General features: G+C 44.1%; 1 protein-coding gene across 2 annotated transcripts; it reads left to right on the forward strand.

Annotated features, from left to right (window-relative positions):
• The first annotated feature begins 592 nt into the window (after positions 1 to 592).
• LOC309619037 (uncharacterized protein) lies at positions 593 to 18,914 on the forward strand. 2 transcript variants are annotated; one of them, XR_014238719.1, is made up of 2 exons: positions 593 to 10,789; positions 18,182 to 18,914. XR_014238719.1 is itself a non-coding variant. In XM_082373713.1 (2 exons), exon 2 carries the CDS (start codon positions 13,468 to 13,470, stop codon positions 14,659 to 14,661), a length of 1,194 nt encoding a protein of 397 aa, XP_082229839.1. In that variant the 5' UTR covers positions 593 to 10,789; positions 13,391 to 13,467; the 3' UTR covers positions 14,662 to 15,395. The 2 variants fall into 2 exon arrangements, 1 of the variants encoding a protein (XP_082229839.1); XM_082373713.1 differs by lacking the exon at positions 18,182 to 18,914 and adding an exon at positions 13,391 to 15,395.
• Positions 18,915 to 25,866: the final 6,952 nt, after the last annotated feature.

The raw sequence follows: 25,866 nt of genomic DNA on the forward strand, positions 1-25,866 counted from the left end.
TTTTTTTTTTTTTTTTTGAAGAGGCAAAATTATAAGGACAGAAAACTGAACAATGGTTGCCAGGGTTGCGTCCCCTCAAGGGCCTCACTAGCGAAGCTGTAGGGTGATGGAACTGTTCTGGGTGGTTCTGTGATGGGGGTGTGTACTCCATGCACCTGTGCAACCCCATAGGACACCACAAAGAGTGACCCTGGCTATGAAAAAGTCAAGAACAGCTGGATGTGCGAGGTCCCGGGCCAGTGCAGGCTGAAGGGAGTCTGGTGTATCAGATGGAAGACACACCCTCACTAAAAGGGGAGACAGAAAGGAACTGATCTGGACAACTTTGCAAAACAGTGCTTTGCTAAATGCTATAAAGAAAAGACGACTCTATATACATACTGAACTCTAGTTGGTAAATTTATTTCCCATAGTGGTACAGGTTAGCAGTTTGAACCTACTTTACATGTACACTAGGATTTAACAAGTAAACGTGCAGTAGGGAACAGCTGGACAAGGAAGTTTCAGATACGCTTGGGGAGAAGGCCAGAATGAACGGTCATATCAGTGTGAACTCAGGTCTGCATCATATGTGCAGATAAACTCTCCCCCTGAGAGTCCTGGAAACACGTAACACCCCAGTGGCCACAAGAGTACTTCACGCCCAGATTTTGGTTTCTAAATCCTACCTTCGGTAAAAGGAACCAGGGCTCCTTGGAGAAATGCCTGGTACTGGGGCTAAGGCTGAGAAAATACAAGATGAGCCTGGACTGTCTTACAGTCCCAGAGAGTAAGAAAAGGCTAAAAGGAAAAAAAAAGAAGTATGGGTGACTAAAAGAATAAAATAAATATCCAACATGCATTTATACCCTTACTCTAAAAGTAAACACACAATTTACCACAAATTTGCTTGTAGAGTGGTTCTTTTTTTTTTAATATTTATTTTATTTATTTATTATTAAAAAAAAGTTTTTTGGCTGCGTCAGGTCTTACTTGCGGCACACGGGATCTTTGTTGCAGCACGCAGGCTTCTCTCTAGTTGTGACGTGCAGGTTTTCTCTCTCTAGTTGTGGCGCGGGTTCCAGAGCACGTGGGCTCTGTAGTTTGCTGCAGGCAGGCTCTCTAGTTGAGGCACATGAGCTCAGTAGTTGTGGCACATGGGCTTCGTTGCCCCTCTGCACGTGGGATCTTAGATCGAACTCGCATCCCCTGCATTGGAAGGCGGATTCTTTACCACTGGACCACCAGGGAAGTCCCTGTATGGCAGTTCTTAACCATAAGTCTGCATTCTTTTTTTTGTTGGGAGAGCGGGTTAGCTGGGTGGGCCAGGGTGTCAAACTCCCTTGCCTCCTCCAGACAATTCCCCAATAAGCTGCTGAGATTAGAGGCTCTCGGGATGTTCAGAACAAGACCTAAAAATACCTGTGCCGAGGAGGCCTACGGGGAGGGCCGTGTCTTGCCTTAGCACACCACGGTTTCCAAGAGTTTCTTATTTCTGTACCGGAGGTGGGGGATCTGACCCTCAACTTAATTTTTCCTTTTTCGCCCCAGGACTTGTACCAAGAGGTGATGTTTCCATATTTGCCTCAAGTCAAAAAGCATACCTGGCATCCGAGGCCTTTGACTGCTGCTGCCTCATCGAGGTCATCTGCCTGTGACCCGGGGGCATCTGCCCATGGGGTCGCCTTCGATTCCGGTTCATTTACGTGTTTGTGGCCCTCTCTAGGCCAGGCTCACAGCTAGAGCCAAGGTCCCTGAGATGAGAGGCCGCCAGGCGCTGGGAGCACCACACGGACTGCAGCAGGAGCTGGGGGTCCCCCTGGGGCACCCGAGAACCCCCCTCGGGGGACAGCACTCCCATTGATTCAACCTGCCTTCTTACATATGGTGATCCTAATTAAATCAATCATCCTTCCTAACGGGCATCAGGAGACTTAAGAAAGATGATTGATTTAATGGGGGTCAGGATATTTAACTGGGCTGATCGAATCCGTGGAAATCACGTGATTTAAGGGGCTGGTTTAATATATGGGAGTCACATGATATGAGGGTGCTGATTGAATCAATGGGAGTCACCTCATTTATGGGGACTGATTTAACAATAGGAGTCACGTGATCCAAGGGGCTGATTGAATCAGCCCGAGCACCGCCCCCCCTCCAAGGAGGACAGCACCTATGTACACAACTGTGTACATACTATGTGTCCACAAAGGAACTTTGGCTACACAATGCACATACACAGCTGTGTACATATACCTCGCGCCCGCCAAGCCCCCACTAGGCACTCACGGCTGCCCTCTCACAACCCTTGTTAAGGACAAATTATTCACCGGACACTTGTTAGAAAGCGCAAGAGAGACTTTATTCAAGACTCTGGCAAATGTGGGAAGAAACTGATTTCAACTCCCAGTATAACAGGGACGAGTGAAGAGTGACAGCCCACAGCCAGGTGAGGATGCGAATGCAAATTACTAAGAGGAACCTACTTAGCTTCAAGCGTGGGGAATTCTTTGCTAAGACCCGGCTCAGCAGGCCAAGGATGAAGCCCGGGGAGAAGAGGCGCCAGCCCGGGAGCCTCCGGAAGGGAGTCTCTACCGCCCTCACAACGGCCCCTTCCCCCCAGGTGGAGGTTCACACAGGTCAAGGAACCAGTTCAGGAACCTGCCAAGGAAAGGACACGCCGTGGCCGACAGATCCAAAGCTGGAGACTGACGCCGAGTCTAATGGGCCAAGACTCGGAAGGCGTGTCTCCTCCCTTGTGTGTGTCCCTTTGTGCCTCAGCCTCTGGATTTCCCTTTAGGCCAGGCCCTGCATCCCTCTCTGGGCCTCTCACTGGCCTCTGCTCTGACGTTCTCGGCCGGTGTGAGCTCCTCTCTTCCCATGCCCTCTCCACTACCACATTCTCCATCTGCCTCCCTTTCCGTTGCCTGCGTGGAATTTCCAACTGTGAGTCCCACTCTCTGCCCTGACTGGCCACAGCCCAGAACAGACCTGCTGATTAGGTTGTGTGCCTCGTATAACACACTTATGTGCTGTGTGCCTGTTTCTAAAGGCGATGAGTACAATGTTTTATGCCTTCTTCTTCCTTAAAAGAAAGATCCAAACAGCAAAATTAATTTGCCCTTCATGGACTGTGCCCTGCTGGAAGCTTTCCACAGGTGGCCCGAGAGGAAGGGCTTCTTCAAGGATGCTGAGCCCGCCGGACTGTCTCTGCCACCGCAGATGGAGGCTCTCAGATAACAGGTAGGGGATAGTGTCCTGGAGGCCACACCTGAAACTGTCCCGCTTCCCAGAGGGATGGCCCATGAGCCCCCTCCTCAAAGCCCAGAAGCCAAGCTGAAACTGGTGTCCCCAGGACAGGGCCAGTTTTTCCTGTTTGTCCTGTTTGGGTACCCCAGGCAGCAGCCAGAAACCCAATATGCCAGAGCAGAGGGGGAGAGCAGAGGAGGAAAGGTAAACAGGAGACCCCAGGCAATACCATTCTGGGAGAATGTGGGGGGCAGGGATACTGGAGGGGGCTGCAGATAAGAGCTGGATGGCCCAGCACTAAGACCCTAAACACTTCCTCACCTGGTTCCAGAACCCTGCTCCCGCCTCCTACTCGGTGTCCTGTCCTGGAGGTACCTACCCCCACCTTTGGATGCTGGGTGCCCCAGGGCTCACCTCCTTGGGCGGTCTCTGCCCTCACAGTTAATGCTGTCCCCACACAGAGCTCATCTTCCAGCTCCAGCTGCTTCCTCTGCCGAAGACTCTCTCCATGGTCACCTCTCACATGTCATGTCCAAATAAAGGCCCTCCATCGACCCCCGAAACCTCGGGCTTCGCATTCAGTAACAGGCCGTGTTGTTCTTCCAGATGCTCAGGCCAAACTGCAGTGTCACGCTCCGCCTGGCTCTTTCTCACAAACCCCACATCCATCCTTGATTTCCTGCTGCTCTACTTTTACGATGTTTCCAAATCCACCACTCCTGTCATACAGCAGCACCACCCTGCCTCCCGCTGGTCTAAGCTACTTCACCAGGGCCCGGATTATGGTAAATAGCCTCCCAACCTCCCCTGCTGTCTTCCTGCTGCCCACGGTCTTGTTCTCCACCCTCGGCCACCGAAAGACCTAGTCATGACATTCTTCTCTCATCTCATTTAGAATGAAATCCAAAGTCTTCCTGACACTCAGGAGGCCGGCATGCCATAACCCCGTTGTCCCCTCTATCCTCACTGCCCTGCAGATGCTCTGGGCTCTGGCTCCCCTCAGACAAGCACCCCCTACCTCAGGGCCTTTGCACATGCCATCCATCTGCTAGAAAGCTCTTCCCCTAGGCATGTGCATGGCTGGCCCCACTTCATTCACACCAAAGCTCATCTTACTTGCTTGCCTATGATCTGTCTTCTTACTCCCAGGACACAGGGACCTCATTTTCCTCCTGCTTCCCCAGCACCTGGGGTGATGGCTGGCACATAGTAGGTGTTCAGTAACATGAGTTATGAATAAATTAGTGAGTGGGGATGCTGCCAGCCACAACCTCTGGAGCCTGTGTCCTGGCTGGAGGGGTGTGTCCTGAGCCGCACCCTCTGTTCTGGACAGGTCCCCAATGAGCCCCTGCCCCCATCCAACTACACAGACCACCCAGCTGCTTTCTCTGACCTTTGTACATGAAGCCCCCCCGCGTTCTTCACAGACCCTCTTTTCTTCCATTCAAACCCTTCTTCTACCTCCTGGCCAAGCTCACTTAATTGTCCAAGCGGCTGGAGGACACTGTGTCACTGCTGTGTCTGGGGGGAGTATGGGGGAGCTCTGCAAAGGGGCTAGTGTTAGACGAGTACCAGCTCAGGGTAGAGTTCCATGCACCAGCGCCCTTTTCCAAAGGGTAGGGGGTCTTCCCTGCTGCACCTGGCTCTGAGACACCTAGTGGGTGGTGGGTGGTGGGTACTGATCAGGCAACAGCAAGGTTCCTCATTTGTCCTGGCCTCACTGGTGGAGATGGGACCCCCGTGGAGCTGACTGCCTCAGGCGTTCTGTGCGCCCCCCACCCCTTGCCCTGGTGACTTGCTGTGTCCAGCAAGCAGGAAGCAGCTGCCCCGTGCACAAAGAGCAGAGCTTTCCTCTGCAGTGAATCCTGGCCGGCAAATGCCAAGGGGGCACTCCTGCCAGCCTGGGTGCTCAAGGGTGATGAGCTGAGTCCTGCCGCCCCAAGGACACTGTGTGCTATTTAGGCCACTGACACTGGCTTCTGCACAAACAGCATGTCGTGGGCATTTCATTACTGTCCAGTGGGTGCATTATTGTCCACTGCACCCCAAAGTGCCAAGTTCCTGGAGCCTGTTGGAGAGTTTGTCCTCTTCCTTGTGTGCCAGCCATAGTTCCAGGAGGAATAAGGAATACTGTGCAGCCTCGCGGGTACAGTGTAGGGAAAGTGATTTGCATTTCCAGGCAATCGCCCACCGTGCACCAGGCTCTGTGTGTGTTAATGATCTTGTGTGTCAGAGACCCCAATCCCCCAAACGGAGCTCCAAGGCACTAAGTACTCAGCCAGAATCCTACACACAGCCGCTGGCCACACCCCAGTGGTCGGCTGCCTCTGTTAAAGCCATTTCTAGGTCCAGGCTCAGAGCACCTCGCTAAAGCCGGGTGTTGGGGTCCAAAGCCATCCCTGTTGAAGCTCATAGCAGGAGAAAGAAGACAGCATAAACCAATAAACCAAAGCAACAGCCAAACACAACTAAGAGCTGTAGCACAGAGGGAACACACGGGCCTGCCTGGCTTTTGCGTGATTCAGAGATCGGCTTTGCTCTTTCCTCTGCTGCCACCCAGCACCCTCAAAGGGAGGCTGACCAACAACCACATCCGTTTCCTTCAACCTCAGCTCAACATTTGGGTCGGGGGGAGGCAAGTAACCCTTTGAGAATCTGCTTAAATGTGGGGAAAGCTTTCTTCTCAGGAAAATGCACGTGCCCAAGTTTGTGAAAACACCTGTAGGGGTACTCCAAGGATGCTAGGTAAAGAACCCCCTTTTCAGAATCTAAATTTTAGATGAGGAGTGGTGTTGTTTGTACTCTATGGCCATCGAATCCTTGATTTCCTGAGGCCCAGGCGTGAAGAGCAAAACCTCCCAACTGAAGGCACCTGGAACCGGGATGTGGTCAGAGGGTTACAAAACTTCCTGGGCTGGGACCAAAACAGAAATCCAAGGACAGACCCCTGATTCTACAAAAGCATATTTGATGTACTGGGGGCACTTCTAATCCATGCAAGAAAGGGCAGACGACTTTAGAAACAGTGTTGGGATAAGTGCTTGCTAGTTCAGCTTTTCCTCCTTAACAAGCCACCCCAAATCTTAATGGCTTAATGCAATCAGTTATTTGCTCATGATTCTGTGGGTGGACAATTTGGGCTTGCTCAAATAGGACAGTGACTTTGCGGGCTTCACCTGAGCTCCCCCGAGCCTCTTAGTAATTGACACATTCCTCTAGCATGCAGCAGGTTAATGCATGCTCAGCGAGCATGCAGCAGGTTGGCTCTGGCGCCTTCAAGTGACAGCTACTCTCCAAAGAGAGATCGAGCAGCCAGAGAGATCAAGTCCCATTGCACAAACACTTCTGTGCATCACATCTGTACCATTGCCTAAAGCAAGTCACATGGCCAATCCCAGATCCAGGAGGGAAAAGATGGACCCCATCTCTTCATGAGAGAGGAGGCAAAAAGGCACGTGAGAGGGTCTCGAGCAATTTGTGGTCACGTATTGTTTGCAATCTACCATACTTAGCCTTTTGAGGAAAGAATTAACTTAGAAACTTGCCTCAAATAGGACATTCACCAAAATGTACTGCCAATTGGAGTAAAATTTAAATATAAAAAATGAAACTGTGACAGTATTTGAGGACAGTATTGGTGAATATTTCTATGCCCTTGGAGGAGAAAAAGCCCTTATGGTGAAAAATTAAAGTCAGAAACCATAAAGTTATTTTGGCAGGCGGTCTTTTTTTTTTTTTTTTTTTAATTTTTGGCTGAATTGGGTCTTCGTTGCTGCGCGCAGGCTTTTTCTAGTTGCGGCGAGCCGGGGCTGCTCTTCGTTGTTGTGTGCAGGCTTCTCATTGCAGTGGCTTCTCTCCGCTGTGGAGCACGGGCTCTAGGCGCGTGGGCCTCAGCAGTTGTGGCACATGGGCGCAGTAGCTGTGGCTCGTGGGCTCCAGAGCGCCGGCTCAGCAGTTGTGGCACACTGGCTTAGTTGCTCCGTGGCATGTGGGATCTTCCCAGACCAGGGCTCGAACCCGTGTCCCCTGCATTGGCAGGCAGATTCTTAACCACTGCACCACCAGGGAAGTCCCAGGCGTGCCTTCTTAACAATTAAAATTATTCATGTAAAACATCATGAACAAAATTAAAAGCCAAAATATAAATTGGAAAATTATTTGCAACACAAGTTTCAGAAAGAAAGATTGAATACCCTTTATATTTTGAGAGTTTATATCAGAAAGAAATGGCAAATGACATGATCAAATCTTGATAGAGGACACGGAAAATAATCACCAGCATTTTGTATGTTTTCTAAATGAATAAACAGCCAACAACACATGAAAATATGCTCAACCCACTCTTAATTAAAGAAATACAAATTAAAACAAGGTGCCATTTTCACTTACTGAGTTGGCAAAGAGTTTTGTTTTGTTATTATTTTTTGTTAATGGGCAGTGCCCAGTATTATCAGTAAGTGATAGTGAGTAAAGAGGAGCTCCTGAACTAGATCCCCCTGAGGATAGAGATCTCCTTGGTCCAACTCACAGATTCATTTCTTCAACCAATGTTATTGAGCACCTACCATGTGCTGGGCACAGCCTAGACTCTAGAGCCTCCACTCAGAAGGTGACATTTGTGCAAAGATATGAAAGTGAGATGTGAGCCGTGTGGCTATCCGTGGAAAAGGTCTCCCAGGCAGAGGAAACAGCGACATGAGCCCTGAAGATCCAACACGTCCAGGGATCAGCCAGGGCCCAAGGGGCTCACGTGGGGCAGCTGAGGGGGAAGGTTGGGAGGACGTCAGAGGAGGTGGGGCACGGTGGGGCCTCTGCCCGTCTTGAGGGCCCTCATGAGCACCACATTGGCTTTTATTCTGAGCGCTGTGGGAGCAGAAGGGGAACAGGTTGACTTGGGTGTTAGCAGATCCCTCTGGCTAGTGCGTTGAGAATAGACTGAGGTGCCAGAGTAAATCTTCTGCAACAACCCAGGTGAGAAGGGATGGTGGGCCCTGAGTAACTGGTGAGATGCAAATAAGTGATCAATTCTGTATGTGTATTGGAGCTCACCTGGTAGGATTTCCTGATAAACTGGATGTGGGGTGGAGGGAAAGAGAAGATGACTCCAGGGTTCTGGCCTGAACAACTAAAAGGATGGAGCTGCCCTCCATGGAGATGAGAAAGCTCGGAGGAGCAGGTTTGGGGAGAGTATCGGAGCTCAGTCCTGGTCACGGATGTTGGAGTGGTGATGTTGAGTGGCAGGTCCACCCATGAGCCTGAGGTCACTGAAGCTGTGGTAACTTGATCTTGGAATTCCCAGCCTCCAGGATTATGAGAAATAAATTTCTGTTGTTTCTAAGCTCTTTGATATCCAATTTTTTGTCTTCTTGATTTGACAAGGACTAAAAATGATGGAGTGACGCTTCCCCTCCTATTATCTTTTTGATTTCTTGTCATTGTATTGCCTTCAGTTTTGGAATATATATATACGTATATGTATATATATACAAATTGATGAATATTGTATCCATATTACATATAGTAAATGTTAATCATTAAGAAATTATTTATGGACTTCCCTGGTGGCACAGTGGTTAAGAATCCGCCTGCCAATGCAGGGGACACGGGTTTGAGCCCTGGTCTGGGAAGATCCCACATGCCACGGAGCAAATAAGCCGGTGCACCACAACTACTGAGCCTGCGCTCTAGAGCCCGCGAGCCACAACTACTGAGCCCACGTGCCACAACTACTGAAGCCCGTGCTCCGCAACAAGAGAAGCCACTGCAATGAGAAGCCTGCGCACCTCAAAGAAGAGTAGCCCCCACTCTCCACAACTAGAGAAAGCCTGTGTGCAGCAATGAAGACCCAACACAGCCAAAAATAAATAAATTTTTAAAGTAATAAATTTATTTTTTAAAAAGAAATTAATTATTTGGAATCTTTTGTCCTTTTTATTTAACAAATATTTCTAGAGCACCACTACATTTTGGGGCGTTGTCCTATGCCCTTTGTCTCATCAGCAAAGTGCCACAGCATTGACTCTGCACTGCACTCTCCCATTTTTTTCATCTTGATAGTGTCACTGATGGCATACTTTCTCCATATTCTGTACCTTATGCCAGTTTTGCTATTTACGAAGTTATTTGTGATCAACTCTGAGGTATCATCTGCTTCTATGCCCGATGTCTAACTTTATGTGAGAGTATGTAATGCTTGCCATGTAACCTTCCTATAAATCGCAAAATATGTGTTTTTAAAACTTTTTATGATAAAGCAGTAATTCTAATTCATGGTAGAAATTTTGGGAAATATGGAAAAACATATAAGATAAAAAAAAATTTTAAAGCCTATGATCCCTGCGGCCCAAAATAGTATTTCCTCCTGGTATTTTTTTCTATATATACTTTTCTGCATTTTCCAACTTTTGCATAATGAATATGCTGTCGCATTTGAAATCAGAAAACAAACATTTGCATTTACAGTAGGGTTCTGTCATGCTCTTTGCAGGCTTGGCCAGAGAGAGGAAATGAGAAGTTAAACAGCAGGATAGGTCTCCCACTGTCACTGCTGCAGTGGCCCTGAGACGGGGACTTGATTGTTCTCAGGGGCTGCAGTACTTGGTGGGTCTGCTCCGCTGCACGTTTTCACTCTGCATTCCAGGCTGCCTGAGCTCTTGGCAGATTAAAAACAAACATAGCTGACATCTGGATGGCTTTGAAGTGTCTGCTGAGAAATGCCAAATGTGACGTTCACTCATAATAATTCCTTAATGTTTTCTAATACCTAGTTCCTCGTTCCATTGTCCCCCGAATCTCAAAAATATCTTTTTACAATTTGTTAGAAACAGTATCCAAAGAATCACAGCGTCCTCTAATGTCTGTAACATTTTACACTGTCTTTCCTTCCCAGGGCCTGTACGGTCGGGCGCGGGGAGCCCTCTGTCCTGCGCACACCTGTCCCCAGAATCTGAGCGCCGGCCAGCGCCCCTAACCTCGGAAGCAAGCTTCAGCCTCCGTCAAGAGCACCGCAGAAGGGAGCAAGCGTCGGTGGTTACCATGGAGATTCCAGCGTGCGGCCCTGATTAGTTGAGACGCCTCCCGCTCGCCCACTCAGCTCCGCGCTGGGGGAGGGGTACCCAGAGGCAGAGATTTCTCGGGGACTTCTGGGAAAAAGTAAGTCCTTGAGAACGAAAGCGGAAGCGGCGCGGCGCGGCCCGAGGCCTTCTGGGAGTCGCAGTTCGTCGTCGTCAGGCGCCTTCGGACCCGTAGGCGGAGCCGCTTGGTGTCACGTGAGGTCCGTGCGGACAGGGGCCCTGCTTCCCCACATCCTCTCCGGCCGGGAGCGGCGGGCGCTCGGCGCTGGGGCCTGGCGGGGAGCGGGACCCCGGGTCCCCCAGAGGCCGCGGAGGCCCAGGGCATTCCCTGTGCCGAGGAAGAGCGGAGGTGGAAGGAGAAAGGAATGTCAAGAAGAGAACTGCTTAAAGGGAAACTAAACCGAGCCAGAGTTTCCTTGCCGTGACAGCACATTTGGTGCAGTGGGCCAAATTTTAATCTCCGGACTGCAGCCTGCGACCCCTAGACGGTGAGCCTTTTCTAAAATGTTTGCTTGAAGACCCGAAATTTGACTTGAAACAATTGTTTTTTTGGAGGACTTGTGAAGGACTTGCATTTATCCATACACTATAATCTACACCGTTCCAAGATTTTCTTTTCTTAACACTTGCTGAAAATTATTTGAGTATGCAAATCTTTTTTTTTTTTATAAATTTATTTATTTTTTATTTTTATTTTTTGGCTGTGTTGGGTCTTTGTTGCTTCGCGCGGGCTTTCTCTGGTTGCGGCGAGCGGGCTTCTCATTGCGGTGGCTTCTCTTGTTGAGGAGCACGGGCTCTAGGCGCGCGGGCTTCAATAATTGTGGCTCGCGGTCTCTAGAGCGCAGGCTCAGTAGTTGTGGCGCACTGGCTTCGTTGCTCCGCGGCATGTGGGATCTTCCCAGACCAGGGCTCGAACCCGTGTCCCCTGCATTGGCAGGCGGATTCTTAACCACTCCGCCACCAGGGAAGCCCGCAAGTCTTGATTTAATTAAGAAAGCAAAGTATTGGCTTCCACAGTTTAAGTGACCATTCATTTGGGATTCTCAGAGGTTTGTATTTGTTAAAAAGAAAAAGGAACAGTTCTCTAGTGCCTTACCTCTCTTTGTACCAGAACATCTCTTATGTTTATGATTGGTGAAAATGCTGTTGCCTCTAGTTAGTGATTCTACCCAAACGTTGACTGTGATCTTAGATCACCTTATCATACTGCCCTTCTATTTTCAACCAGTCTGATAACACCTCCCTCTAAGGCTCTGTGTGTGTCTTCTCTAGTTTTGTGTCTTGTTTTTTGTGTTGACTGGAGGACAGTAAGTCTTTGTCCTGCGACACAGACTTCTGGGAGACTCAGATTATATGCTTTTAAAAACTGATAGTGCTAGTGCTTTAAAATTTTCAAAATATATACGTGATGACAGTTTTGATTTTGTTGCATATTTTCTTTTCCCATGAGCAGAATTCTCAGTTTCTAAAATGTGTCTCAGCCCAGGAAAGAATTGTGGAGATCCTGTGAGATGTTGAGGTCTCCAGAGGCACTTATTCAGATGACGGATAAATCTGTGCACTTTAGGGGTGAATGTTTAGGAGGAGTGGAATCTCTGAAATGTTGTCCAAGGAGCTCTCCTTAATGCCTTAAATTCTGCTATTCTGTTCAGATTTGGACCTTCTCTCTCTCTCTTTTTTTTTTTTTTGACATGGAAATGTGTTTTTTGTTTTTTGTTTTTTTTAACCACAGTGAGAAACCTTACATTTATAAGGTTTCTCTCCAGAATGAATTCTCAGATGTTGAACAAGAGATGAATTTACAGTGAATGCTTTTCCACAAACTTTACATTTATAGGGTTTTTTCTCCAGTATGAGTTCTCTGATGTTCAGTAAGAGATGAACTCTGGATAAATGCTTTTCCACAGTCATCACACATATAAGGTTTCTCACCGGTATGAATTCGTGTACGGATAAATGCTATTATTCCTTTGTACATTGCTTTCTCAGGTGCTATTTTTACATTCCTCAGTGGCTTCTCTCCATGTGCTGTAACTCTGCCATTTCTTCTTGTCACACATGTTCTCTTTTTTTGGAATTTATTTTATTTATTTATTCTTGGCTGCATTGGGTCTTCGTTGCTGCGTGTAGGCTTGCGGGCTTTCTCTAGTTGTGGCGAGCGGGGGCCACTCTTCATTGCGGTGCATGGGCTTCTCATTGCGGCGGCTTCTCTTGTTGCAGAGCACGGGCTCTAGGGGCGCGGGCTCAGTAGTTGTGGCTTGCGGGCTCCAGAGTGCAGGCTCAGCAATTGTGGTGCGTGGGCCTAGCTGCTCCGTGGCATGTGGGATCTTCCTGGACCAGGGCCCAAACCTGTGTCTCCTGCATTGGCAGGCGGATTCTTAACCACTGCGCCACCAGGGAAGCCCTTTTTTTTAGTATTTATTTATTTGGCTGGGCCGGGTCTTAGTTGCGGCAGATGGGATCTTCATTGCAGCCTGCAGGATTTTTTTTTTTGTTTTGGTTGCGGCATGTGGACTCTTAGTTGAGGCATGTGGTATCTAGTTCCCCAACAAGGGATTGAACCCAGGCGCCCTGCATTGGGAGTGTGGCGTCTTAACCGCTGGACCACCAGGGAAGTCCCTGTCGTGCATTTTCTAATACTGCTATGCATCCCCTTCATTTTTGTCTTTTGACTAGGTAACTGTCCATTCTCTCATTTAAGCTCTGTTTAGTCTCCAGATTACTGTGGTAGTATAGTGGACAAAGCCTAAGTTCCATTTCTGACCATCTCATTAATAACCTCTGTATCTTTCGGTTATAATCACATAAGCTCTCTAGTTCTAAACTTGTTTATCTTTAAATGAGAAGGTTAAACTTTAAAACATTTTTTTCAGCTTTCAGACTCTATGTGACATTGCCTATTGGGCCAACTTCTTTCCTACCACTTCTGCCTCTACTTATCTCTACTCCACTGACTCATTATTTTCCCAGATTACGAGACTGTAAATATGCATTGTAATTTTAGTAAGGTTATTTTTTTCTCTCCTGAGTTCAGTTCCTGTAATCCCAACACAGAAAATATGTTTTTATAAAGGTTTTATTCCACTCAGATTTGAAGACCAGAGCAGATACCAAAGAGAAGACCATTAGAGTATACTTTTGAGTGAGCAGTTCCATCACTGTCATCATGGCAAGGCTCAGAGGGGATGTGTCCAAAGAGTATTTATTTGAAGAAACCTGTGAATATGAGGCCAAGGTAGAAAAGCAAAAGGAGCACTCTATAGGCAAAATTTCAAAAAAATCTCTTACCCAAACCACTGGTTTTCAGCAAATAATAGTTGGCCATGAAGAAATATCTTGTGAGGAAAATGGGCATACTTTTAATGAGTTTGAGAGAAGTTTTGATCTAAGATCTAAACTTATCCCACGGAATGTTACTCATTCAGAAGAGAAACTACATATATTTGATCCATTTGGGGAAAGTGTCAAATGGAACTTATCTCCAATTAAAAGTCAAAGAGCTTCTAAAAAGAAAACTTATAATTGTAGTGACTGTGGAAAAAATTTCAGTGACCGTTCAAACTTCTTTCGTCATGAGAGAATTCATACTGGTGAGAAACCTTATAAGTGTGTTGACTGTGGAAAAGCATTTATCCAAAGTTCGTCTCTTACTGAACATCAGAGAACTCATACTGGAGAAAAACCCTATAAATGTAAAGTTTGTGGAAAAGCATTCACTGTAAATTCATCACTTGTTCAACATCTGAGAATTCATACTGGGGAGAAACCTTATAAATGTAATGAATGTGGGAAAGCCTTCAGTGACTACTCATCCTTTATTCAACATCAAAGAATTCACAGTGGAGAGAAACCCTATGAATGTATTAACTCTTGGAAGTCCTTCACTGATATCTCAACTCTTACACAACATCAGAGAATTCACACTGGAGTGAAACCCTATAAGTGTAATGATTGTGGGAAGGCATTTAGACGAAGTACACACCTTACCCAATACCAGAGAACTCATACTGGGGAAAAGCCTTATAACTGTAATGAATGTGGAAAAGCATTCACTGCCCACTCAACCTTTACACAACACCAAAGGATTCACACTGGAGAAAAACCCTATACATGCAGTGAATGTGGGAAGGGCTTCCCTGAAAACTCATCCCTTACTAAACATCATCGAATTCATACTGGAGAGAAACCTTATGAATGTAGTGAATGTGGTAAAGCTTTTAGCCAGAGCACTCATCTTATTCAACATCAGAGACTTCATACTGGAGAGAAACACTTTAAATGTGTTAAATGTGGAAAAGCATTTGGTAACAGTTCAATCCTGATCAGACATCAGCAGCTTCACACTTTAGAGTCATCCTAATGATACTGCAGTTTTGTGGACTACTTCATCCTTTCATGAGCCACTCTTACTTTTTGGTCATATGTCTCTTACCCATGCCACCCACTCTTGCTTACAGTTAGAATCTCTAAGAATGTTGTATTCCTGGGATAAAGTAAAACATTACATAATATTTTAAATTTAAGTTTCCCATACTGACACTGTTTTGTTAGGTGCATAGAGATTTAGATTGTTATGTGTTCTTGGAGAATTAGCCCTTTTATCATTCTTTAATGCCCCTTCTTATCCTGTAGTATCCTCCCTGTTCTGAAGTCTGCTTTGTCTGAAATTAATAAAAGCTATCTCAGCTTACTTTTGGTTAGTGTTAGCATGACATATCTTTCTCCATCTCTTTACTTTTAACGTAATGTTTGTTACTGTTTTCTATTCTTTGCATTTGTTGTTTCCTTTCTTCCATCTTTTTCTGCCTTCTCTGGTATTAATTGAGCATTTTATGATTCCATTGTATCTCTTGTAGTACATTAATTATATGTCTTTTAAAAACATTTTATTGGTTGCCTTAGAGCTTGCAATATATATTTTAAACTAAGTGCACCTTTAAATAAAATGACACTGCCTCACATGTAATGCAGGTACCTTATATCAGAGTATTCCCATCCTTTGTGGCATTGCTGTCATTTGCTTCACTTGTACATGTGCTATGATCACCTAATATGTTGTCATTATTATTGCTTTAAATAAACAATTATCTCTGAGATTTAAGAATAAGAAAATATGTTTATTTTACCTTCTTAAAATTTCTTCACTGATGCTCTTCATGTCTTAATATAGATCTAAGTTTCTGAATAAATAAATTTTCTTCTGCCTGAAGAACCTTTAACATTTTTAAGGACAGGTCTGCTAGCAATTAATTCCATTGGTTTTTGTTTGTCTGAGAAAGTATTTCTCCATTAACTTTGAAGGATAATTTCACTGTATGTAGAATTCTAAGCTGGTGAGGGTCTTTCTTTCAGCACTTTAAATATTTCATTCCACTTCTTGCTTGCTTGCAGGTTTTCTGATGTGAGGTCCACTGTGATTCTTATCCTTCTTCCTCTATAGGTGTGTTGTATTTCTCTGGCTTCTTTCAAGATTTTCTCTGTCTTTTTTTTTTTTTTTTTTAAAGATTGAATATATGCCTAGGAGTAGTTTGTTTGTTATTTATCCTGCTTGGTATTCTCTGAGTTTCTTGTATATAAGAGTTGGTATTTGTCATTCATTTTGGAAAATTCTCAGTCATTATTACTTCAAATATTTTTGTTCTGCTCAGTTTTCCCTTTCTTCTCCTGGTATTCCAAGTACATATGTTTTTTTTTTTTATATATAAAATTCTCCTTTTTGTTCTTTTTCAATTAAATATTCCTATAAATGCTAAGCAGTACATACACACAGAGCCAAGTTCTAAAGAACCAAAGAGTCATCCCTAGGTGCCAGAAAATAAGAAAAAACTCAAAGTCACAGCTGTAAGGGGGAAAGGTGGTACCAATAACCACAATACTATGTTGTCCCATGGGGTGCCATATCAGCTGTAGACCAGAGTGATGGAGACTGAACTTTTAACAACACAAGGATTAGGTATATTCTAGTGCTGCACAGATACAAAGCTAGAAATTTCCCCATAAAAACGATTTGTTCTTTGAATCTGTCATCCCTCTTATGGCCTCCATCGTTTGTGATGAGAAGTCATGTTAGTCTTATTGGGATTTCCTTGTATCTGACAGGTCATACTTCTCTTGCTGTTTTCAAGATTTTGTCTTTGTCTTTCAGTACATATGTATTTCGTCTTTAATTTTGGCCCACAGTTCTTGGATATTCTGGGGTTTTTCCTTCTTTATTTCTTTTTGCATTTCAGCCTGGAGATTTCTGTTGACCTATTGACATTGATTCTTTCCTTGGCCAAGTTGAGTGTACTGATGAGCTCATTGAAAGATTTCTTCATTTCTATCACTGTATTTTTTTCCTAGCATTTCTTTTTTTTTTTTTTTTAATTTTTATTTATTTATTTATGGCTGTGTTGGGTCTTCGTTTCTGTGCGAGGGCTTTCTCTAGTTGCGGCAAGTGGGGTCCACTCTTCATCGCGGTGTGCGGGCCTCTCATTATCGCGACCTCTCTTGTTGTGGAGCACAGGCTCCAGACATGCAGGCTCAGTAATTGTGGCTCACGGGCCTAGTTGCTCCGTGGCATGTGGGATCTTCCCAGACCAGGGCTCGAACCCGTGTCCCCTGCATTGGCAGGCAGATTCTCAACCACTGCGCCACCAGGGAAGCCCCCTAGCATTTCTTTTTGATATTTTCCAGAGGCTCCATCTCTCTGCTAACATTACCCATCTGTTCTTGCACATTGTCTCATTTTTCCACTAGCGCTCTTAAGGTATTAATCATTGTTACTTTAAATTCTCTGTCTGAAAATGCCAGTATCTGTACCCTATCTTAGTCTGGTTCTGTTGCTGGCTTGGTCTCTCCACAGTGTGCTCTTGCCTTTTGGCGTGCCTTGTAATTTTTTGTTGAAAGCTGGACATGTTGTGTTGGGTAATAGGAACTGAGTCTTCAGTGTGAGGTTTCATTTACTCTACTAGGAGTTGGGCTGTGTTTAATGTTTGCTGTAGCCGTTAAGTGTTGGAGACTTCAGTGTCCTCTGGTGTCCTTATTTTTGCCTCTTGTTGTCTTTAGGTTTCTCTAGAAACTTTTCTTACATAGAGTCTGAGTCCTGGCACTCTCCCCGTTGTAATCCATTGTTCGTATACTGGAGCCTGTTGATGTGGTGGTAAGCTATTGGGTAGGAAAAGCATTCTGTAATCTAATAATTAAATCTCAGTTGGTTTTAGTGAGTCTGAGTCCCTGGGCTTCGAATTTCAGAAGAATTTCTTAGCATTTTCCTCCCCTACCTTCCAAAACTAGGGCTTATAACAACAACATCTGGTTTCTTCTTCCCCACCCCTTGTCCACCTTCTAAACAGTCACTGTGCGGCAGGGCAGCGGTGGTGGCTCGGAGAGGAGGGAGAAGGTCTCAGAGTCTTGAGCTAGCTCAGACTGGGGTGTGTGTGTGTGTGTGTGTGTGTGTGTGTGTGTGTGTGTGTGTGTGTGTGTGTACATGAGTGGGGGAGTAGCAGCACCCAGGAGAGCAGCCTGGCCACTCCCTCCCCCTTCAGGCTACAGATGGAAGACTGAGGCCCAGGGAGTGTTCAGCTTCATCTACCCCTGCCCACATCCCTTAAATTCCCCAAACCTCAACTGTCTGTGTGTGGGAGGGGCCAGAGATATTTGCAGATACAAATGCAAATCATTAATGTGTCTACAATATATTTCATTTCTTGGTAATTCTATTCTGCCTTTTCCCTTCTGTATTATAAATTTGGGAGCTTTTACTTTAGGTAGACTAAAGCGTTCCAGCACTTGGCCTTGCTGCTGAAAGAAATCTCGGCAAGAGGAGAAAAGATTCTGTCTTCTCCCTATAGCTTCAGGGAATCCGATTCTCTTCAGTCTGATAATAATGTCTTGTTTAGGTCATATCTTGCAAAGGAGTCCTGTGAGATGTCTGGACTTCAAGGTGATGGATACATCCTATGAACAAAACCCTCACCCTCCCGACCCACTGTCATTCTGCTGGTCGTCTTACTTGTCAACTCAAAACCCTGGTAATACAATTTAAATTAACATCTGAAGTTTCAGGGCTTCCCTGGTGGCACAGTGGTTAAGAATCCGCCTGTCAACGCAGGGGACATGGGTTCGAGCCCTGGTCCAGGAAGATCCACATGCCACGGAGCAGCTAAGCCCATGCGCCACAACTACTGAGCCTGCGCTGTAGAGCCTGCGAGCCACAACTACTGAAGCCCGCATGCCTAGAGCCTGTGCTCTGCAACAAGAGAAGCCACCGCAATGAGAAGCCCACGCATTGCAACGAAGAGTAGCCCCTACTCACCACAACTAGAGAAGCCCACACACAGCAATGAAGACCCAATGCAGCCAAAAAATAAATTAATTAAATAAATGAATTTTTTAAAAAAATCTGAGTTTCAAAAGATTAATACTTCTCTTGTCTCCCACATGCACAGAGGTAAAACTAAACCCAGCTGTGCTAGCTTTTAAAATTTAAGCAGAGTTTGGAGAGCTGCCAAATTGTAATGTGATTGCTGGGTTGCAGCAGAGATTTGCTGCCTTGCTCAGGTCACCCAGAGAAAGGTGCACGGGAACAAGGGGAGGTTCCAGGGCTTACTAAGCATGATCATTACACTCCACACCCTTCCAGAGTTACTCAACAGGACTGTGAATGCTGCCCTGCTGGATGTGCCTGGGGAGCGAGGAGGGACAAAAATGCTGACAAGGATCTCCTCCTCCCTTTGCGGGCCTTCTGTCAATCTTCAGCTCTGTTGACAAATACCTGTGACTGCACTTTAGAAGCAGATGGCAGAGGACCTTTTGGATTCACTTGTGCCTTTACTGCCCAATTAGCCTACAAACAGTTGGGGAGGAGCTACCAGAATGGAACTCTTAAAAAATCAAATAGGCAAAGTTTGTGCAGAAATCAGACTGAAGTGACAACACTGCTCACAACTAAGGACCTGTGACCTGAGACCCACAATAGATGGAGAGTTGGCTCTTCCCCAGGGAATGGCAGCCCTAGGAGACCTCAGGTACCCTGCCCCCTCCCCCTTGAACAGTTACTGCCCAGACATCTGCTTTCTGCCTGGAACAGGCATGATACCTTCCTGTTGGGAGTCAAGTCCATCCGGAGTTGGCTGCTCCAAACAGTAATATGGGCAGGGGGCAAACCCTCGTGCCTGCTGCCCGTGGAGCAGGGTGGCACTCCAGAGCTTGCACGTGACCACTGCTGACCTAAAACAAATAGACTTCCAGTTATTTGTCCAGCAAAAATGGGTTTATTCACAATCAGCAAAGAATTACAACCACTTCAAGGGTCTGCAACCATGGTGAGCCACGTGCAAGTCCCAAGCAAAATGGAGAGGGGAAATCTTATAGAGGGGGAAAGGGAAGTTGAGAGGACCATAGTAAACAAAGAGTCATGGCTTTTCTTTGGCTGAGTTGTGATGGTCTCTCATTGGCTAAGCTCTTGCCAGAAAAGAAGAGGAAGTCTTTCTTCATCCTGTTAGGCTCTGCTATTGACATAGGGCATGAGAAGACATTATAATTTAATCCACAGGCCCACTTCAACTTGTACCAGCTGTCCCAACTGTTTGAAAACATCTTTTTCCATTGTGATCCAGTTTTCTTTTTCTGGAACCGTTACTGAGTTTTTTACTTATTTTTGCAACCTTGATGGATTTAAAGCGCACAAGATGAGTATGATCTGGATGGCCTTTTCCGTATGGCTTTTTAAACTAAGGATGTTTTCAATGTCCATTTGTGTTGTAACATGTATCAGTACTTCATTTTTTTTTCATTGTGATTAAAATTCATAACATGACATTTACCATGTAAACATTTAAGTGTATAGGTCTGTGGCATTAACTACCTTCATATTGTAAAAATATTCTCACCATCCATCTCTAGAACTTTTTCATTTCCCCCAAGTATCCATTAACTGCCCTCAGCCCCTGACAACCACATTCTTTTTGTCACTGAATTTGACATCTCTGGATACCTTATATGAGTAGAATTGTACAGTACTTGTCCTTCTGTAACCAACTTATTTCACTTAGCATGGTGACTTCGAGGTTCATCCACATGTACCATGTGTGAGAATTACCTTAGTTTTAAAGGCTGAATCATATCCCATTGTGTATATACTACACTTGTTTATATGTTCATCCACTGATGGATACTTGGGTTGCTTCCACCTTTTGGCTATTGTGAATAATGCTGCTATGTGTATGGTTGTACAAATATCTGTTCCACTTCCTCCTTTCAAATATTTTGAGTATATACCCTGAAGTGGAATTGACAGATCATACACTAACTGTTTAAGTGTTTGAGGACCTGCCATATTATTTTCCATAGTGGCGGCACCATTTTACTTTTTCCTTTATATGGCAGAATAATAGGATAGTTTATGGATCTACCCATTTTGTTTATCCATTCACCCTTTGATAGACATTTCAGTCATTTCTACCTTCTGGCTATTGTGAACGGTGCTGCTATGAATATTAATGTACAAGTTTTTGTTTGAACACCTGTTTTCAATTTTTCAGGGTCTATATCTAGGAGTGGGTTTGTTGAAGCATATGGTAATTGTATTTTTTTTTATCTTTTTGAGGAAATGCCAAACTAACGTACACATATGCTGCAGTATTTTCCATTTCCACAAGCAATATTTGAGGGTTCTGATTTCTCTACGTTGTTGCTAACATTTGATACTTTCAGGTTTCTGGATTATAACCATTCTAGTGTTTGTGAAGGGGGATCACATTATGGTATTAATTTGCATTTACACCATGACTGTTGATGTTTGACATCTTTTATGTGCTTGTCGACCATTTGTATTTCTTGTCTGGAGATGAGTCTGTTCAAGTTCTTTTCCATTTCAAAACTTGAGTTGTCTTTTTGTTGATGATTTGTAAAAGTTCTTGATATATTCTGAAGAACAGACTCTTGTCAGATATATCATGTGAAATACTTCTATTCTGTGAACTGTGTTTTCACTTTCTGGATAGCACCTTTTGATGCACAAAAGTGTTTAAAATTGAGGAAATCTAATCTATCCATTATTACATGGATGTTATAACCTTCTGCCTTTGTTTATCTGTAACTTCCCACTCCAACGATAAGAAACCTGGCTTTTTGTCATTCATTGAATTCGTTTCTTGTTCCATTCCAGATTACAGATATAGTAGTTTCACTATTAGCTAATACCCCCATGGGAAAGAACTTACAGAGTCCGGTATTTGTGTATGCTACATTTTGCCTTTGTTCTACAGATTCCGTTCTTTTCCATAATTACTTAGGTCAGTACCTTTTGCCCCACCACCAACAGTGAGTTTTTTTTTTCCATACATTTCTAAATCAGTTAGATTCTTTGTCATATTCTCTATTACATCCTGTGACACTCCCATATCATAAAAAAACTAAATTTAAATATATTATGATTTACTTGTTAGGTTGTAAAAATCCATTAGAAAAGACTAATGCATAGTGGCAGGTATCCATCACTAAAGTATCATATGTAATATTTCAACCCCCCACCCCATAACCTGTTTACCATCTCGGTTTTACCTGTTCCAGAATGTCATATAAATGGAGTCATACAGTGTGTAGCCTCCTCAGACTGAATTCTTTCACTTAGCAATATACATGTAAGATTCATCCATGTTTTTGCATGGATTGATAGTTTATTTCCTCCTATTTATGAATAGTGTTCGAAAACGTGTATGGGAGGAAAAATAATTTTCCCTTTACCCTCCTAGGTTCTTGGTTGAGGAACACCCCCTGCTGTGATAAAAGTCGTCCATAATCATACAGACAAATGCAAATAGATATAGTACCTTTTTTTTGCAAAATTTTAGGCATGAGTCAGTAAAACTGAGTAATATAATCATCGGTTTATATAAAAGGCTCTGAATTGTGTTTCTGGCAGATGAAACAAGAAAGATTACTTGCTTAGTGAGAACTAAAGCTTTTTACTAATATTTGTGGAGAAGACTTTTAAGGTTTGGATTTGCCCTGATATGTAACCTTATGGAGCCTGTGGACCAAAGTCTGTAACAAAGGAACTTCTGGAAATACCATGTGTCCATCTTGGTGTTTTATAAAGCCAATCTGAGTGGATAAAATATCCAGTTTGTCTACAGTTAACCTTTTCCTTTTCAGTCTCAGGTAGTGATTTTAGTGCACTAGGTTACTTTCCAATGGTTGGGCATGCAAAGGAAGAAAGCATTGCACTTTTTTGGGGGGGAGGGAGTGTTAATTGCACTTACCAGGTGAAGAAATAAATGTCTCATACTTTATGACAGGAAGCAAGAAGCACAATTAAAAGCAAGGCACCCTCAAGTTAGACTTATATCCTTGGATGTTCGCATTTAAAGACATGGTTCTCCTACCTCAACATAATAAAGGCCATATACGACAAACCCACAGCAAACATCATTCTCAATGGTGAAAAACTGAAAGCATTTCCTCTAAGATCAGGAACAAGACAAGAATGTCCACTCTCACCACTATCATTCAACATAGTTTTGGAAGTCCTAGCCACGGCAATCAGAGAAGAAAAAGAAATAAAAGGAATACGAATTGGAAAAGAAGGCGTAAAACTGTCACTGGGGCTTCCCTGGTGGCACAGTGGTTAAGAATATGCCTGCCAATGCAGGGGACACGGGTTCGTGCCCCGGTCTGGGAAGATCCCACATGCCGCGGAGCAACTAAGCCCGTGAGCCACAACTACTGAGCCTGCGCGTCTGGAGCCTGTGCTCCGCAACGGGAGAGGCCGTGACAGTGAGAGGCCCGCGCACCGCGATGAAGAGTGGCCCCCGCTCGCCGCAACTGGAGAAAGCCCTCGCACAGAAACGAAGACCCAACACAGCCATAAATAAATAAATAAATAAATTAAAAAAAAAAAAAAAAAAAAAACTGTCACTGTTTGCAGATGACATAATACTATACATAGAGAATCCTAAAGATGCCACCAGAAAACTACTAGAGCTAATCAATGAATTTGACAAAGTTGCAGGATACAAAATCAATGCACAGAAATCTCTTGCATTCCTATACACTAATGATGAAAACTCTGAAAGAGAAATTAAGGAAACACTCCCATTTACCATTGCAACAAAAAGAATAAAATACCTAGGAATAAACCTACCTAGAGAGACAAAAGACCTGTATGCAGAAAACTATAAGACACTGATGAAAGAAATTAAAGATGATACCAACAGATGGAGAGATATACCATGTTCTTGGATTGGAAGAATCAATATTGTGAAAATGACTATACTACCCAAAGCAATCTACAGATTCAATGCAATCCCTATCAAATTACCGATGGCATTTTTTACGGAACTAGAACAAAAAATCTTAAAATTTGTATGGAGACACAAAAGATCCCGAATAGCCGAAGCAGTCTTGAGGGAAGAAAACGGAGCTGGAGGAATCAGACTCCCTGACTTCAGACTATATTACAAAGCTACAGTAATCAAGACAATATGGTACTGGCACAAAAACAGAAACATAGATCAATGGAGCAAGATAGAAAGCCCAGAGAAAAACCCACGCACCTATGGTCAACTAATCTATGACAAAGGAGGCAAGGATATACAGTGGAGAAAAGACAGTCTCTTCAATAAGTGGTGCCGGGAAAACTGGACAGCTACATGTAAAAGAATGAAATTAGAACACTCCCTAACACCGTACACAAAAATAAACTCAAAATGGATTAGAGACCTAAATGTAAGACCGGACACTGTAAAACTCTTAGAGGAAAACATAGGAAGAACACTCTTTGACATAAATCACAGCAAGATCTTTTTTGATCCACCTCCTAGAGTAATGGTAATAAAAGCAAAAATAAACAAATGGGACCTAATGAAACTTCAAAGCTTTTGCACAGCAAAGTAAACCATAAACAAGACGAAAAGACAACTCTCAGAATAGAAAATATTTGCAAATGAATCAACGGACAAAGGATTAATCTCCAAAATATATAAACAGCTCATGCAGCTCAATATTAAAAAAACGAACAACCCAATCCAAAAATGGGCAGAAGACCTAAATAGACATTTCTCCAAAGAAGACATACAGATGGCCAAGAAGCACTTGAAAAACTGCTCAACATCACTAATTATTAGAGAAATGCAAATCAAAACTACAATGAGGTATCACCTCACACCAGTTAGAATGGGCATCATCAGAAAATCTACAAACAACAAATGCTGGAGGGGGTGTGGAGAAAAGGGAACCCTCTTGCACCGTTGGTGGGAATGTAAATTGATACAGCTGCTATGGAGAACAGTATGGAGGTTCCTTAAAAAACTAAAAATAGAATTACCTTTTGATCCAGCAATCCCACTACTGGGCATATATCCAGAGAAAACCATAATTCAAAAAGACACATGCACCCCAATGTTCATTGCAGCACTATTTACAATAGCCAGGTCATGGAAGCAACCTAAATGCCCATCAACAGATGAATGGATAAAGAAGATGTGGTACATATATACAGTAGAGTATTAGCCATAAAAAGGAACGAAATTGGGTCATTTGTTGAGACGTGGATGGATCTAGAGACTGTCATACAGAGTGAAGTTAAGTCAGAAAGAGAAAAGAAAAACAAATATCATATATTAACACATATATGTGGAACCTAGAAAAATGGTACAGATGAACCGGTTTGCAGGGCAGAAATTGAGACACAGATGTAGAGAACAAACGTATGGACACCAAGAGGGGAAAGCGGCAGGGGGTGGGGTGGTGGTGTGATGAATTGGGCGATTGGGATTAACATGTATACACTGATGTGTATAAAACTGATGACTAATAAGAACCTGCTGTATAAATAAATAAATAAAATTAAATTTAAAAAAAGAAATAATAAAGACATGGTTCTCAGGACTTGGAGAACACAGCTCTTGCTGGTAGAAGGGCCTGAGGAGGGATGTAAGCATTTTAAAGAAGGAATTCTGGGGGCATATTTCTTATTATCAGAGGTGTAGGGCAATTACTGTTTAAGTTTTTCTTCTTTCTTGAGTGTAGGACAGTTATTTTTCTAATGACCTGACATGAGAAGGAAGTAGAGGCTTTGATATCGGTGAGATGGGTGGGTGGGCTTTGAATTCCTCCTAGAGCCACAGTTCTGTTTCTGTATCGATGAGATTAGTAAAGCAAGGATGGCTGTTTTTAATTCTTTGAAGAATTGCATATCCCACTCAATTGTAACATCAAGAGGCTGACGTGCCCATTCAACTTATCTTGAATTTGCTTCTTTATATCAAGGAAAAGATTTCCAACTGAGATGTAAATCAAAAGATTCCTGTGTCCAGATTTAGAGCTGTGTGCCTTTGGGATGTTTTCCTAGGTCCTTCCACAAAGGCTCGGCATGGTCTCTCTCCCTCAGAGTGCATAGTTCCATTTTAGCCCAGTTGGTCTTAGCAGAGAAGGTCTCACAAATAGCTTCTCTCAGGCCCTGAACATCAGCCTCCAGTTGGGCCACCTTCTGAAAATTAGCAAGAGATCCTGGCAAAGGATCTGGCCATTAGCGAACTTGGATTTTCTCCAGGGGACTATCTGGGAGATGGCATGAGCACAG

Source organism: Balaenoptera borealis (assembly GCF_965194805.1).
Source record: "Balaenoptera borealis genome assembly, chromosome: 20".
In the NCBI taxonomy this organism is placed as follows: domain Eukaryota; kingdom Metazoa; phylum Chordata; class Mammalia; order Artiodactyla; family Balaenopteridae; genus Balaenoptera; species Balaenoptera borealis.